Source organism: Rattus norvegicus, chromosome 5, assembly GCF_021556685.1.
Source record: "Rattus norvegicus strain SHRSP/BbbUtx chromosome 5, alternate assembly SHRSP_T2T, whole genome shotgun sequence".
Taxonomy (NCBI): domain Eukaryota; kingdom Metazoa; phylum Chordata; class Mammalia; order Rodentia; family Muridae; genus Rattus; species Rattus norvegicus.
The window spans coordinates 108,527,431-108,542,916 of NC_141538.1; the positions used below are offsets into that span (position 1 = coordinate 108,527,431).

General features: G+C 41.4%; 2 protein-coding genes across 15 annotated transcripts in view; one reads left to right on the forward strand and one right to left on the reverse strand.

The window, feature by feature from the left end:
- Focad (focadhesin) overlaps positions 1–3,993 on the forward strand; it is a 330,597-nt gene extending 326,604 nt beyond the window's left edge. For 6 of the 7 annotated variants that reach the window (XR_015619711.1, XR_015619712.1, XR_015619713.1 and 3 more), the window contains 3 exons: positions 248–499; positions 2,044–2,119; positions 3,599–3,988. Coding sequence is in view for 4 of the 7 variants with exons in the window: in XM_087549044.1 (XP_087405170.1) it covers positions 248–499; positions 2,044–2,119; positions 3,599–3,672 (402 nt within the window). In the remaining 3 variants the exon portion in view is untranslated. 7 annotated transcript variants of the gene reach the window in all.
- Hacd4 (3-hydroxyacyl-CoA dehydratase 4) overlaps positions 3,319–15,486 on the reverse strand; it is a 29,376-nt gene continuing 17,208 nt past the window's right edge. For 2 of the 8 annotated variants that reach the window (XR_015619833.1, XM_087549778.1), the window contains exons 6-7: positions 13,319–13,444; positions 5,003–7,542 (exon numbers count right to left, since the gene is read on the reverse strand). Coding sequence is in view for 6 of the 8 variants with exons in the window: in XM_087549778.1 (XP_087405904.1) it covers positions 7,445–7,542; positions 13,319–13,444 (224 nt within the window). In the remaining 2 variants the exon portion in view is untranslated. 8 annotated transcript variants of the gene reach the window in all.

Consider the following 15,486-nt stretch of genomic DNA (forward strand, 5'->3'; position numbering starts at 1 on the left):
GGAGGAATAATCTGGAATTCTTGGATCCTCCCTCACATAAGGAAAAGTCAGGAACTTTCCAAAGCCCACATTAGCTCTTCAGTTGGCATGGAAACTAAGTTTGCTGTTCAGTGCAGTTCCTCTTCCGGGCAGCAGGAGTGGTGGGGAAAAGGGAAGACTGTCCTTTATCACGACAGAGGCTGTGTTTGTGAACTGTGTAACTTTGAATAAAGCATACGGTCTCAAGTTGCTTCTGTTTTCTTAACAGGCTTTGGACTTCTTGATGCTGATATTTGCTGCTGCAGTGGTAGCATGGGCAGACCATGAGGCCCCCCTTCTCCTTGGCCTCAGTGCCAGTTGGTTGCCATGGCACCAGGAAAATGGCCCTGGTGGGCCAGCAGCAGCCTTACTTGGCAGGAGTCCGATGCACAGAGTCACTGTGCAGGAGGTTCTCACTCTCCTCCCCACGAGCATGCTACTGCTGCTGCAAAAAGAGCCATGGAAGGAACAGACCCAGAAGGTGAGGGATGGCAGCCCACCTGCTGGGCAGGACAGGCAGGCTTCTGTCTCCAGCAGTTGCTGCTGTGTGACAGAAGGAGGAATTAGGTGAAGCTTGGATCACACCGAAGGCTTTCGTACTCACCCCCAAATATCACCCACGTGCCATGTGATCGAGGCAGTGGCCAGCCTAGGGTCACGGTAACTGTTGTCTAGACAACCGACAGCAGCAACAACTGGTTTATGGTAAGGGGGCAGCTAGAGAGAAAGCCTACATCTCCATTCATTTTTCGAGAGCACATGTGGGATCCCGGGTGGAAAGAGTACATTTTACCTCAGATCCTTAAAGGCAGGGCACATAGGCAAACAAACTCAAGATCCGCTGTGTGGGATAAGAGGTGATAGGTAAGAGAGGGGCCTGGGCTCAGATGCACGGGTGGTTCAGCGCACATGCCAGGGAAGTGTGGCTCCAGAGTAACCGTAGAACACTGCTCACCTTACTCTGTCTCACTGTGCACTTGCCGGAGCTGGCCTAGTGTGGATCCCAAACAGGGTTTTGTTAAAGCCCAGTGTCATCACCCCTGCCCCCAGGAAAGCCCAGATCGTAAGCAGCACTTTCATAGCCTCGTGTAATGACTCTCAGCAGAACACATGGCAGCACCGTCTTCTCTGCTCGGCTTTAGCTGGCTCTGTCCTGTCTCTAATCCTGCTGATTGGAAGATTCTTTCCTGAATCCTATTTAATCAAAACTGTATTTTTATGATGTTGAAGCTTTAATAATTTGCCACTTATTTTTGAAATATCAACATTAATCCTTAAAAACATTTCTGAACTGTAAACCTGGCTTAGCTACGCCTAACGCTGCTGAGTGTCTTAGCTGAAAGGCCTTTCACTGTTAAGTCGGAAAGTGTTAGGGGGCTTCCCCAAGCTTTGCATTTTATGTCCTACTTTTAACCAAAATAAGCGTGGTCTCTTCTGGTCCTTCCACAGTGGAACACTGTTCACCTTGGTACAGGATAGACATCTTAAATCGCTTGTGTATTTGGAGTGACTTTTTACTAGTAAGTTATGAAACAGGAAGGAAAATTTATGAACCTATGATTCTACGCCAAAATGCATATGGAACCAGTTGGAGATGGTATGATGCAAAGAAAATCACTTTGCCGCCACATATAGCTCCGTTCAGATCTTGACTCTGCTGTTAGTCAAAGGAAGTTGACTTGGATCAGGTCGCTTACCCTGTCTGAGCCTATCAGAGTGATCAATGTTCATGATAAACAGTCCTCTGGGCCCACGTCTACCGTAGGCTTTCTGCACAAGGTCTTAGATATCACCTACGGAAAGTGGGTTAGGTTTTGTGAGGTCTCTTGATCCGAGTTGTATCTTTCATCCCTGTTCATCTCTGCACCATCTCCATACTCAAGTTATTCCCGCTTTCCACGTCATTTCTACTTCTCCAGCCTCTACAGGAAATGCTTCTTCTTGTGTACCCTGGCTCCAGAGACTGTCCACTCTCGTGCTAATGGTGGGGTTTACTTCACTGACAACATTCTCATTTCACCCTAGTTCATTGACTGGCTGTTCAGCATCATGGAAATTCCTAACGAAGCCTTTGCAGCCACGTCCAAGGATCTTTTGAAAGGTATTACTTCATGCTTTGTGCCCAACATGCCCTCATGATGAGGTGGAAGAGCACAGTGGAGCCCGGGGTCTTAAGAAAATGTCCTTACTATGGCATATTCAGTCAGAAAAATGGGGTAAAAACCGAGGGCCAGTGCTTTAAAATTAACTTTTAGATAAGTGGTATTAAATATTATAATTGTAAAATAATTAAATTTTGCAAACTTCAGAAAAGTTTAAATACGGCCAACAGAAGTCCAGAGTTCCAGAGAGAGTTTTGGTGATATCGCTAAGTTTTTCCTTCGTCCTGTACGTGAGGGCTCTTCTAAAACATTTGTAATGTGAAACAACTGGGAAAATACAGAGTTCTCATGTCACCTTTTATGTTGCAACACTATTGGTGAATCCTATAACCCCATACACCAGCTTCTAATAACAGTCAATGCTGCTCAGGATTTCGAGAAGGGAACTAGGTGTTGACTGAGCCATCAAGCACTTTCAGTCCTGTACTTCTCCACAAACTGGCACGTTATGACCGTAGGAAACCCCAAGTGTGGAAGATTTTTCTGAAAGTTTTGTACAGTTTTAAACTCAGCTCTGAGGTGTGATTTGGCCATTGGCCTCATGACCTGAGATGGCTCATATTTGTTACCTGTGTCTTGGGACATAGCATGACTCATAGTCTCCTGTAGGGGGGATATACTAATTTTTATTACTAAATAGGCAGGAATTCCAGGCGAATGGGAAGCATGTAGATGAGGGCCAGCGCCTCTGTGTGATTCTGGTGCGCACAAGGCTTCATTGTGAGTCAGGCTTGTGATTTATCTATTCCTAGGGACTTGCTGATAGGAGGCCCTGATGGTGTGCCTCAGGGAGTTTGGACCAGTGATGGTTGCAAACATAAGCTATCTTCAGTTACAAAGCTACCAACTGATATCAATAAAGAAGGAGCCATACCTTAAATAGATGACATAGTCATTGGCTTACTGGAATGGCCTGGGTTCCCAATATTCCTTCACATTCTTTTATTTTACATAACGTTATGAATATATTATATTAATATAATGTAGTAATTACTAAACAGTGTTAATCAGAATTTCTCTACTTTAGTTGTTCCTTGGGACCCATAACACAATGGGAAATACATACATTACAGATACATGTCCAGGTAAAATTTAGTATGAGTACACTTGCTTCATTGAGCACAAGAACTCAGCCTTCTTATAGGGGTGGGAGCTTCTTTTTAATTGAATATTTAATGGAGATGAACCAGTTCATGTATAAAAGAACACACATTTAAAGTAAATTGTTACAAGAGGCAACATTTCATGTAAATAGTAATGACATTCAGAAAAACAATTATCACTAGCATGCCAAACACCAATAGTTCTGCACATTTTCCTATTTACTGTTTTGACACCTTTTTGATCAAAATGATTTTTTGAGACACAGCACAGCTCTGTCAAGTGTATCAGTCTTTCCTGTGTTCTTGTCCTCCTAGCCACCCTGCTGTCCTTGAGAGTTCTCCCAGAGTTTAAGAAGAAAGCTGTATGGACCCGAGCGTATGGCTGGTGACAGTCACAGGAACCAACAATATTCTCCACTGAAGGAGACAGACCAGAGAAACTGAAGCTTTCTAGGACTGCTATCTGAGATCAGTGAGACGTGGTCCTCACCATTGGAGGCCATGAAAAGATGGCTACAAACTGACATCTCACCATGTGTGTGGCCAGGGGTGCATTCCTTGCGCATCTGGACATTTGAAACTGAAATAGAACATGCCTCCTATATGGCCAGAATTCATTGTAAAAGTCTTCTTTTCTTTGTGAAAACTGGAGTATATGTTCTCTCCCTTAAGTTCTAGCAAAATAAACTTATGAGTTTTGTGCAATGTGACTTATTTTTAAGTATGTGGGAAGATTTTGTCAGTGAAAGTAAACCATATAGGTGACAAGGATATGATAGTCTACTTTCCATGAAGCCTCGTCATTGAGTTAAACAAGTTTTATTCCTGTTGATAAAACACCCACTTAGAGAACTGCTAGGCACATCCTGATCACTACGCATGACAATGACTGGTACCCAGGTTAGATTCATCAGTGATAGATAGAATTCCGATGCTGGGTTGTCATGAGTTAAGTGAAACTTATGCAGTTCACAACAGCAGTGGACACAAAGAAGACTTAGTTCACAAACCAAGAAATTCAATGGCTGGTCTAATGAATCCTATGATGCTGTGGTCTCTTTCTCTGGAGATCATGCCTCCCACTTAGCAAAATGGCAGCCAGTAACTACGTCAAAGATAAAGAACGGTTCTTTTCCCCACAGGCATGGTAGACACAACACTGGGCAGACTCTAGGGACACGTGTAGGTCTTTTAAGAAGTACTTGGTCTCTGGCAGGTGAGATATACTCAATGGTTAGGCCTAGGTCAGGTGTTGAGCTGAGTTCTAGACACAGAGGAGGTAGCCACAAGCAAACTTGAACTGGGTTTCCCTGAGAGGAAGACGATAGGATGCTAGACAAACAGAAATGGATAACTATCTCCTCAGATGATCAATTGTTTTATAAGACTGAAGATCTCTTCACCAGAATATTAGGGGCCTAAAGGCTTCAAGTATTAGTGGTCTAAAGACAGTATCATGACTTCAGCTCCTGCAATGACTAGAGACTCAGGCAACATTATAATGTTGATGCTTGTTGATTATTGTGACTTCGATTTGAGCCCCGTCTTCAACCAGTCATATAAATACACATACAAGGGACCGTTAGGAGGGAAAGTCATGGCACTGAGGTCAGGTGCTTTTGTCTTCCACACAGACAGTGCCTGGGCTTTCACAAACACCAGGGAACTTCTGCTACTCACAGGTGTCTAGTATATCTTCTTGTCACAAAGTGCACCAAGTCACAGTAGCACTGCTAGTTTTATTTTCCAGATACATAACTCTTTTACAGGTTTAAGCCAAGAGAAAAGAGATAGAAGCAATTTATACCAGCTTTCTCCTCCTTCCCATATGCACTATTGTGTATTTCCTACCAGCTCGAGACTGAACGTCATCTAGCATTACTGTTGGGGACCAGATTGTGAAAACGCTAGACGTTTCATTTTGCTTGGCTTGTTGGAAGTCTTGCAACAGTACCATGGGGAACACTGTTTTCTGCTTTAAAATGGAGCAAAACTATCTATTTCTACTGCATCAGACATCTTGGCTCCCACTTTAAGATGCACATCTGCTAAAAAAAAAAAGGCAAAAAAAAAAAAAAAAGAAACAAAAACCACCAGGCCTTTGGCACTGGGAAACTTGAGAGTACTGTAGCGGACCAGGTTTTTCTGCATGCATTAAAGAGCTCTGGATTCCAGAGTACCTTGGAAACACAGGAGACAGTGATTAGAAGAGGAAGTGGGCCCCGAAGACATTTTCTCATTGTGAATCAGCAACCAAGCGTTTGCTGATGCCTGAGGAATGGGAGAATCTGTGCAGACTTCATATTTCAGATTTTTCGTGTCTTTCCAGCCCAGTTTCTCTTCAAACCTGGTGTTTCCTCCTGTCCTTCACAGGAAAACAGAAGTTTACGGAAAGAAGGAAATAAGATGATCCTCAGTCCTCTCTTTCCTAGTTCTTTGTTTTGAGCAGTCATGTATGGAAAAGTCATGTGGTTTTCTGGCTATGGGCCATCTGAAGAGCCTACATTGGTGACACTAAAGACCAAACTCAATGCTTTGCCACTGAAATAATAACCTCCCTCCTGGTTACCTGTGTGACCCCAAGTAAGAGGTGAGTTGTTCTGTTAAGATGTTTTACACAAACAGGAAGCTACTTCTTTAGACCACGTTTGTAACTACATAAAGGAGGGTTTTGTTACAAATCTTCTGTCAGCTTCTGAAAGCACAAGTTGCCAGGACAGATAGTTTTGCGTGTGCACCAGTGTAGGGTTAAAGCTACCTTATGCCTCTGGTATCCAAGCACAGATTGGACCAGAAAGGTTCACATACAGCACAGATATGGGACAGTTCCCATATCTGTGCAACTATCTAAAATCATGTTTCAGTCGTAACATATAGCTCCATAGTAAACAAGAGGCTGCTAATAACTTTTTATGATGTGAATTAGTAGATGTTGACATTTTTTGTTTGTTTGGAATGGAAGTGCTTGGAGGTGGGGCTTTGGGAAGTGAGTAGGGATGAAGAGGGAGCCTTTATGGAGGAGATTAGTGAGTTCACAAGGACAGATCTGGGAGAAGTACTTTCCTTCTCTACCAGCAAGGAGGCATCCATCTCATCCCACACTCAAACGCCACTTGTCATTTGGCATCCTGATGTTAAGCTTTTTGATTTCCAGAGTCACTCGATTCAATAATACTTTGTTGCAACAATCGAGACTAATTGAGCAGTAGATACAGAAGGTGAGGCACTGCTATGGACTAAGCATAGAAGTGGAGAAGCTGCTGTGACATTAGTGAGTAGACGGTGAAAGACTTTGGAGATGCCCATAGCACCTTTTCAGGTGTGGGAAAGGTGACTTTTGATCAGAGATGAGGAAGAAACAACATCTGGAGTGTAAGCCCCCATTTTCCTAGGGGACTCATCATCATATAAATCAGAGCTGGTAAGTAGCCCCGATGCATTTGAAGAGACACCTCTGGTAACCTGTGATGCACGATCACCTCCCGAAAAAGCTCAAGGGTGCATTCTGTCAAATCTAAGAAGTCTTAATTGTCTTTCTGTCTCTATTAGCTACAGCTCAAACTAGCAGTGCTCCTAGAGAGGCTGATCAAGTCTATAGTCCACGCCTGCACTAATCTCATTGAGCATCTTGCTCTTGTACCTCCAAGTCTCCCAAACCCTAAAACATAAATTTCTGTAGTTTTAACAACCAAGTTTTATAAGGTAGAGGTGCATTTTATGACAGCAGCAACCTGAGCTAAGGTACAGGAAGATGTTTAATTTTCTGGGTATATGTAATGTTCACGGTTCTAAGGGCACAGGCATTTGTGTATAGAGTATGTTATCTTAGAATCCAAGAGGACATCTTGCCACATCCCCTTCGTATAAGTCTGTTAGTTGCTATTGCAGAAGTGAATCAGCTGGTTTCTCAAGTCAATTGGATTTGCTCCATGGAGTCTGTTCTCACTAACATCACAGGGAGACACTCAGAGTCGACTCATTATAAACGTAGCTTGTATGACGCCCACAGCCCTGGTAAAGCAGTGTACGCTGCACCTGTTGGGAATTCTTTTCTCAAAGCCCAGTAGCTTCGGAACATGGCGCCATGGTGGAGACCAGTCCAGTTCTATGTTCTTTTTCTCTAGCAGAGGCCCAGTGTTGTATTCGCTACAGTTTAATCCGTCAGCCCATCTTGTCCCCTGTGCAACAGGCTGTCTCACATTTTCTTCTGTTTGACAGAAGATCCTCGGAGGATGTCTTTTCTTTCCGTATAAAGATGGCTGTAGGTAAAATACATACCTGTAGTGAAAAGGAAGTAAGGTTGGTTCATCATTGCTCTGAAAAGAGCCATGCTTTCAGGACACAGGCAGAGGGGGCTGCTTGAATTCTGGGAGCAACAACAGTTAACAAGGAAGGCTCAGGAAGAGCACATGAACGGTCCAGATTTTCCATAGAAAGGCAGTGCAAGCAAACTCGTCCAATCAACACACTCTAATTCAGGGTCCCCCAACACCCCTTTCTTGGCTAGCTTTCATCACTACCTCCAAACTGTCCTTTTACCTCTTTATTTATATGTGGTATTCTTTTTCTTTTTTTCTTTTCTTTTTTTTTTTTTTTTTTTGGAGCTAGGACCGAACCCAGGGCCTTGCACTTCCTAGGCAAGCGCTCTACCACTGAGCTAAATGCCCAACCCCTACATGTGGTATTCTTTTATTTTATTTTTTTTATTAACTTGAGTATTTCTTATATACATTTCGAGTGTTATTCCCTTTCCCGGTATCCGGGCAAACATCCCCCTCCCCCCTCCCCTTCCTTATGGGTGTTCCCCTCCCCACTCTCCCCCCATTGCCGCCCTCCCCCCAACAGTCTAGTTCACTGGGGGTTCAGTCTTAGCAGGACCCAGGGCTTCCCCTTCCACTGGTGCTCTTACTAGGATATTCATTGCTACCTATGAGGTCAGAGTCCAGGGTCAGTCCATGTATAGTCTTTAGGTATTGGCTTAGTCCCTGGAAGCTCTGGTTGCTTGGCATTGTTGTACATATGTGGTATTCTTACACTTGAAAGCTATTGTCTCACAGAAATGACTATTATCTTCATAATTTGTAAAGGGTAGGGGCAGGAAAATGTAAATAATAAAAGTCTTCCCCTAGCTTCCTGGAGAACATTTAACTGATCACATTTGTTCAAATACAGTTTTCTACTAGCCCACACTACCTCTGATTAATTTACTTTTATTAACTTCACTCTTCGATTTCAGGTTTCCTGTGTTGCTGTGCATATTAGTGGATTCAGTGTGGTATTTCCACACATGCATGTGGAATGCACTCGTCAAATCTCACATCCCTTCTGCTGGCTTCCAGCCCCATATAGTCGCTGGTCAACTTTCATGTCAGTTCTTAAGTTTTCACACAAAAGCAAGACCAGCGTAGCTGGTGTTGCCTAATATGCGCTGTGTTTCTCGTTGTGGTCCTGGAAGACAAGGAATTCATTCTTTATGACTAAGTGCACCACTAGATATTTCCTCTCTCCATTCATGTTAGCAGCCTCCTGGGCTGGTCCCACATCTTTCTGCTGTGAAGAGTGCATGCTTTTTCATAGGCTGCTAACTTCACTTCCTTTTGTCCTCTCTTTGGGGCAGCTGGGTCACATGGCAGTTCTATTTTTAGGGTATTTTTTGAGGAACTTCCACAGGGTTGCAGTAGTAGCTGCACTAATTTGCATTCCCAACAACCGTGGTTTCTTTTTCTCCACATCCTCACTAGCATTTGTTTTGTTGTTGTTTGGTTGATAGCCAGCCAATCTGACTGAACTTAAATGATAACTCACTGAATCTGGTGCCCTGGTGGTTAGTGAAATGGAACATTTTTTCATAGTAACTGGTTGTGTGTGTGTGTGTGTGTACTTTACAAGTGTATTTATATCACAAACACATTTTCAAATTGTATTACTTATTTCATATTGAATTTTGAGGTCTCTATACCTTCTGAAGAATAGGCAACTATTCTCTCTCACTCTGTAGGTTTTTTTTCCTTGCTCTGTTATTTGCTGTGTGGAAGCTTTCTATTTTGATGTCATCTCATTAATTCTTGCTTTTATTTCCTGAGCTATTGGCATCTCATTCAACAGTTATCATCTGTACCACATTGTGAAGTCGTCGCTGGTACTTAGAGCTTCAGGTCTTCTGTTAAAGTATCTGATAGTTTGAGTGGATTTCTGTGTAGGGTGAGGGTGGGTCATGTGTCAGTCTTCTTCTGTTCGTGTGTATATCCTGTTCTCCTAACACTGTGTGTTTCTCTGATGTGTATTGTTAGTGTTGGCATGCCTATTTCTGGATTCTCTATTCTATTCACTAGGAATTGCCTTTTATGTAGTATCTTATTGCTTGCTACTGAGCTCTGCCTTGTGTCTAGAAACCAGGTGTCCACGACTCCAGCTTTGCCCTTTCCATTTGATTCAGTAGCTTTAGGGTTTGCATACTAATTTTAGTGGGTTTTGTTCTTGCTGTTCCGTGCAGCATGTCACTTGCTATTTTATTCTTATTAAAATTATTTTCTTAAAAGCATATGTGTTTATGGTATTTGCACATGTGTTTGCTGGTGCAAATGTAGGGGCTAGTGGAAGACTCAGCTCTTGGCTCTATCACTCTCTCTGCCCTATGCCACTGAGACAGGGTCTCTCACTGAACTTAGAGCTGGACTAACAGCCCACAAGCCCCAGCAATTCTACCTACAACAGCCCCAAGCTATAGGTGTGTGGCCATGCCCAGTGTTTTGGAGGATGCTGGGAATTCACACTCGGGTCCACATGCTTGTGCAGCCTGACTCTTACCCACTCACTAATGAGCTCAGTCCTCAAGTGACAACAGTGTTTTTATGGAGATTACATCGAGTCTTTAGATCACTTTGGGCACTAAAGACATTTAATGACTTCTGCCAATCCATGGAAATAGGCAATCTTTCCATCTTTTAATATCTGATGTTTCTCTCATGAGTGTTTTGTACTTTTTTTTTTTTTATAGAGGAACTTCCTTAGTTTGTTCCTAGGTATGTTTTGTGGCTATTGTGACTTAGAGGTCATTCATAAATTCTTCCTTGGCAAATTCATTATGTGTGGAAGGGCTTTAAACAAACCAACAAAACAGAAAGTAAAGTCCTAAGTAGACAGCCCTAAGCAGCATCAAGTCTCAAAAAGACAGAACTGTTTTGAATGAACTCTTGAGTTCTTCGTCTGAAGAGCATTAGAGGTCAGAGAAGGCTGTAGAGTATGCTTCATCCAGCTTAGGTGCTGCCCACATCAAAAGCTGCTTCTGTGGACACTGTCCTCCTACTGAGTAGTTCTGCTGAAATCTTTATTCATGCCCCTCCCCCAACACACAGTTGGTTTTTGTTTGTTTGTTTTGCTTTGTTTTTAAGACAAGACCTCTCTCTCTGGCACAGGCTGGCCTCAATCTGACTCTGACAATATCCTATGTCACCCTTCTGAATGCTGGGATTTCATTGTGAGCTATATCCAGTGCATCTGTGAACGTGGATAATTTGACTCCCTTCTTTCCTACGTATCTACCTTTTCTTTCTCTTTTCTAATTGCTCTGACTAAAGTAAACATGGCATTGAAAAAGAGCAAGGAGAATGAATATCTTGTCTTGTTCCTGATAAGAAAGGAAAGACTTTGTCAACATTCAGTATGGTATTAATTGTAGGCTTGTTATACATAACTTGTTTTTCTGTTTTATCATGAATGGATGTTGAACTTTGTCAAATGACTTTTCTTCACTTACTCACATGGCTTTTTATACCATATGGTAGTTTATTGATTTGTAGAGGTTGAACCATTCTTGCATCTGGGAATGAAGCCTACCTTCTTACAGTGTGTGGTCCTTTTGATTCACCTAGTACTTTGTTGACTGGGGCTGTTCTACATTAAGTTTTGGTAATGGTAATGCCAGCCCAAATGATTACCTATTAATTCGAGAAGTGGTATTGGTTACTCCTTGAAATCTTGGTAAAATTCATCAGTGAAGCCATCTCATCCTGGCTTTTCTGCACTGGGAGATTGGATACTACTTATTACATGTTACTGGTCTATTCAGGTTTTTCTATATCATGTTGAATTTCCATATCCTGTTGGTTGGATTTTGGTAGGTCTTTTATAACCATTTCCATATCTTCTAGACTTTCCAATTTATTAACAGGTACTTTTTCAAAATAATTTCAACTGATCGCTAGTATTTCTGTGGTGTGGATTGTAATGTCTCCCTTAACATTTCTAACTTGATTGCTTTGGATCTTCAATTTTTATCAAGGTTTATAAATTGTTTTCAAGGTTTATCCACTTTTGGTTTTTCAAGTAAATAACTAGCTTTTCTTCATTGACCCTTGGCACTTGTTATTTTATGTTTTATTTCCGGTCTGATTTTTATTTCTCTTCATACAATCATTTGGGTTCTGTTTATTTCTTGCTCTTCCTAGTACTTGAGATGCACGACTAAGTTGTTTATTCAAAATATTTCTTTTAAAAATGTTCTTGTTCATTGTTCTTGGTATTGTTTTTTTAAGATATCCCGTAGGTTTGGAATTTCTATTGGTTTCAAGAAATGTGTAGGTTTCCCTTGGACTTCTCAGTGGCCTTTTGTTTGTGGAAGAAAGTGAGAGCAGGGTGCAGCCAGCACTTGATTAAGCTTCTTTGTGGACCTCCTTGGGCCATGTACCCTATGGACAGGAGCACTAACTGGAGCCTTAGCATTGCTCAAGGCTGCTACAGTTTACCCCTGTGGTCAGAGACACAATAGACCACAGGTAAGTCTTGTCTTACCCTGTAAGTAGGAGATACCCATGCTTGGATCTGTGAGAAGGAATGACTGGTCCTTATACTTCTATGATTCTACACTCTACTGACCCAACTGTGGTCTCAGAGGGCATGTTCGCCAATCCCCTAGATTGAACACAGCTTGTTAGGACTCTGTTCACTCACCCTTAGCCAGAAGGAGATTCTCCCACCCCTAGTGATGCAGACGGCATAGCAGTACTCAGATATTTCGTATCTGTTGCTATGCCAATTCTTTTAATATTACAGTGCATTAGTTTCACCCAGCATTTTCTTGTACTCACCTCAGAATGCAGCTCTATACCTATTGCTTTGTGTTTTCTTTGTGGAGCAAAGTGCTGGGTGCCTCTACTCATCCATCTTGTAAAGTCATCTTGAAACCCACATGAGTCTCTCTCTCTCTCTCTCTCTCTCTCTCTCTCTCTCTCTCTCTCTCTGTGTGTGTGTGTGTGTGTGTGTGTGTGTGTAATTTGGTTTGGTTTGGAGACAAAGTCTCTCTGTGTAGCCCTGCCTGTCTTGCAACTCACTATAGAGATCCACCTGCCTCTGCCTCTCAAGTACTGGGATTAAAGGTGTATGTGGCAAAGCATGGCTCAAGTGAAGCTTTTTAAAGGATCTATTTCATACATATATAAATGTTTTACCTACAAATATATGTGTGCACTATGCACATGCCTGCCACCAGAAGAGAGGGTATGGATTCCCTGGAACTGAAATTATGGATGGTTGTGAGCTGCCATGTGGGTGTCTGGGTTCTCTTTACGAACATAAATGCTCTTAAGTACTGAGCCATCACTCCACTTCCTACAACTGTAAGTTTTCTACAGTTTTCCTTGGGCCCTTATCATCAACTTCCTATTTGCCTGCCAAGGGGTGCATTCGTATAGCATGTAAAGTCAAACAGAAAACAAAATGGGTATAAATGGGGGAAAACAACTAATCCTTCTGTTTTCCTTTTTGTATAATAGTTGTGTCCTCATGGTCAAAATTTCTGTATTTCATGCATCTTGCAAGCATTTTTTCCACTAGTAGCATTGTTCTTGCTGTGAAGTGAAATTGTGTAACACTTGGTTTCGTGATACCCCACAAAAAGCACCAGGGGCCTTAACCAGACAGTCTAGTTGACTGTGTTGGGCTTCCTCTTTAGTTCCTCTCCATTTACTAGTCAGTGTAGGACAAGGACAATATAAACCAACACATACATGAAGAATGCCAAACAAAATATCTACTTACCTATGAAGAGCATCATGAGATATAGCTTCAGCACGTAAGGGAAATAGGTAGATATATCAAACGGAAGCATGGTGGAGTTTTTGCCAAATGACTCAAAGTAAGGCAGTGACTGATAGATGGTGAATGCTGTTTAAAGAAAAAAAATCATAAAGATTCCCTTTCTGGGTTACACAGGTGTAAGTGCATATGTTTCTAACAAAGGAGATTTTGAATTGGTAATAACAGTTTTGCGATGTGCTGAATCCTTTAGTTAAAGGTTCAGCTTGATGGAGAAATCTTGGAGTGATTATGTGGCTTAAATTGTTCTAGCATTCTTGTTAATTATTGCCTGTTGTGCACTTTGCTGTTGGTTGAATCCGCACATTTCATGCTTAAATGGAAAGACTGTATAGCGCTTCTTAAGATGATGAGTTAAAAATACATCTGTCTCCTCGCTCACAAGTAGGGAGACAGTCAGGATGGAAAGTGCTGCCTATTACTTTCTTCTTGGAGTTACAGGACATATGTTTAACATAGCGAAGACTCTGAGCAGTTCTGCAGCAATGAAATGGACCACCCGTCATCCTGTCACCATGACTGACCTTAAGATATCGGCTTTCTTCTCAGCCCTAGAAGTACTTAATACAAATTTAGAGGAACTCTGTGAGAAATACTGACATAAATTATTCTGTGGGAGGAGACTAGTTTACTGTTAAAAACACAGAGGATCCATGAAATTATATCACATGTGTAGACTTTTTTTTATAGAATTCCATGCAGTAAAATGGCGTGCTATAGTTATCTAGGCTACTGCCATCAGGAACGTGAAATAAAAGGTAGTTAGATTTTTGCCTTACATGTATCAGTGTTTTGCCTGCATGTATGTAAGTGTACTAAATGAATGCCGTCCCCTTGGAAGCTGGAAGAGGGCAGTGAATCCTCTGAGACTGAAGTTACAGACAGTTGTTAGATGCCACATGGGTGCTGAGAACCAAACCCAGATCCTCTCTAAGCCATCTCTCCAGCTCCTTGATGTACTATTTTTTATAGCAGTTATCTCAAATTCTTTAATAATGCAATGTGTTGCGCTGTGATAAAGTCGGAAGCCAAGGCAGAGAGATATGGGATGCAGGGTATCTACACGGGACTTCCAGTGGACACCAAGCAAGCCATTAACAAGGGCAGCTCTGGGTCGAGAGCAGGCTGACATAGGAGTAATTACTTGGGTATTTATAGGAGCTGTGTTTATTTGTTGAATTTATCCTACATGAAAAATATAGCTTTAAAATTAAAAAAGAAAAATAAAAACAAAAATAAGAGCTATTAAATTCATTAAAGTAGGTTTCCTTCCCTCCATAATTTTATACTCCGGAAGATCCAGTGTACGAAAAGGAAAAATTTCAGGCTTCCCACCACCTGGAGTTAAGCATCATTAACACTGTGCCATGTGTATGCCTTAATTTTCTTCTGCTGATACTTTGTTGGTTGGGAGAGTGATTTACAAGATAATAAAAGAGAGGGGATTGTGTGGCGTTCATGTCAAAACAGGCTTCCTTCAACAGGGAAGCACTTAGAATTTTGAACAGCAATAACAGAAATGATTCTTGTATACTTATTCATTCCTCACATTTAGGGAAAGAGTCCATTATACAGTCTTTAGAAAAAAATTAACTCTATTTTGTTAATATAGTTTTAATTGAAAAATCACTATATATATGTATGTATATACATATATATATATATGGATCACAGTGTGGGGTTGTGGTGTTTTGATATATGTACATAATGCTTAATGATAAAATCTAGTATTCAACATCTACTTTTTAAAGCAAGGTAATTGAATTTACCCTTTCAGAAACGTACACTAGTATTGACTGCACTCACTTTGCTGTACAGATCTTACAACTGCATTTCTCCTGATGTAAATCCTATACTCTTTCCGACATCCATTCCTTTTATGTTCTTTATAATATTTCCATATGACAAGACAGATAAGTACTCTTAGCAAATCTTCCATGAATGAAGAATTTTATTCTTAAAGAATGGGTGACTGGGTTTTGTTGTTGTTGTTGTTCTTGTTCTTGCTCTTGTTTTTAATGATTTATAAAACATTGTTCTCTAGATTTTCTGAAAATCTACTTTTAACAATTCATTTTAACAATTAACAATTTAAAATTCTGACTTATTAT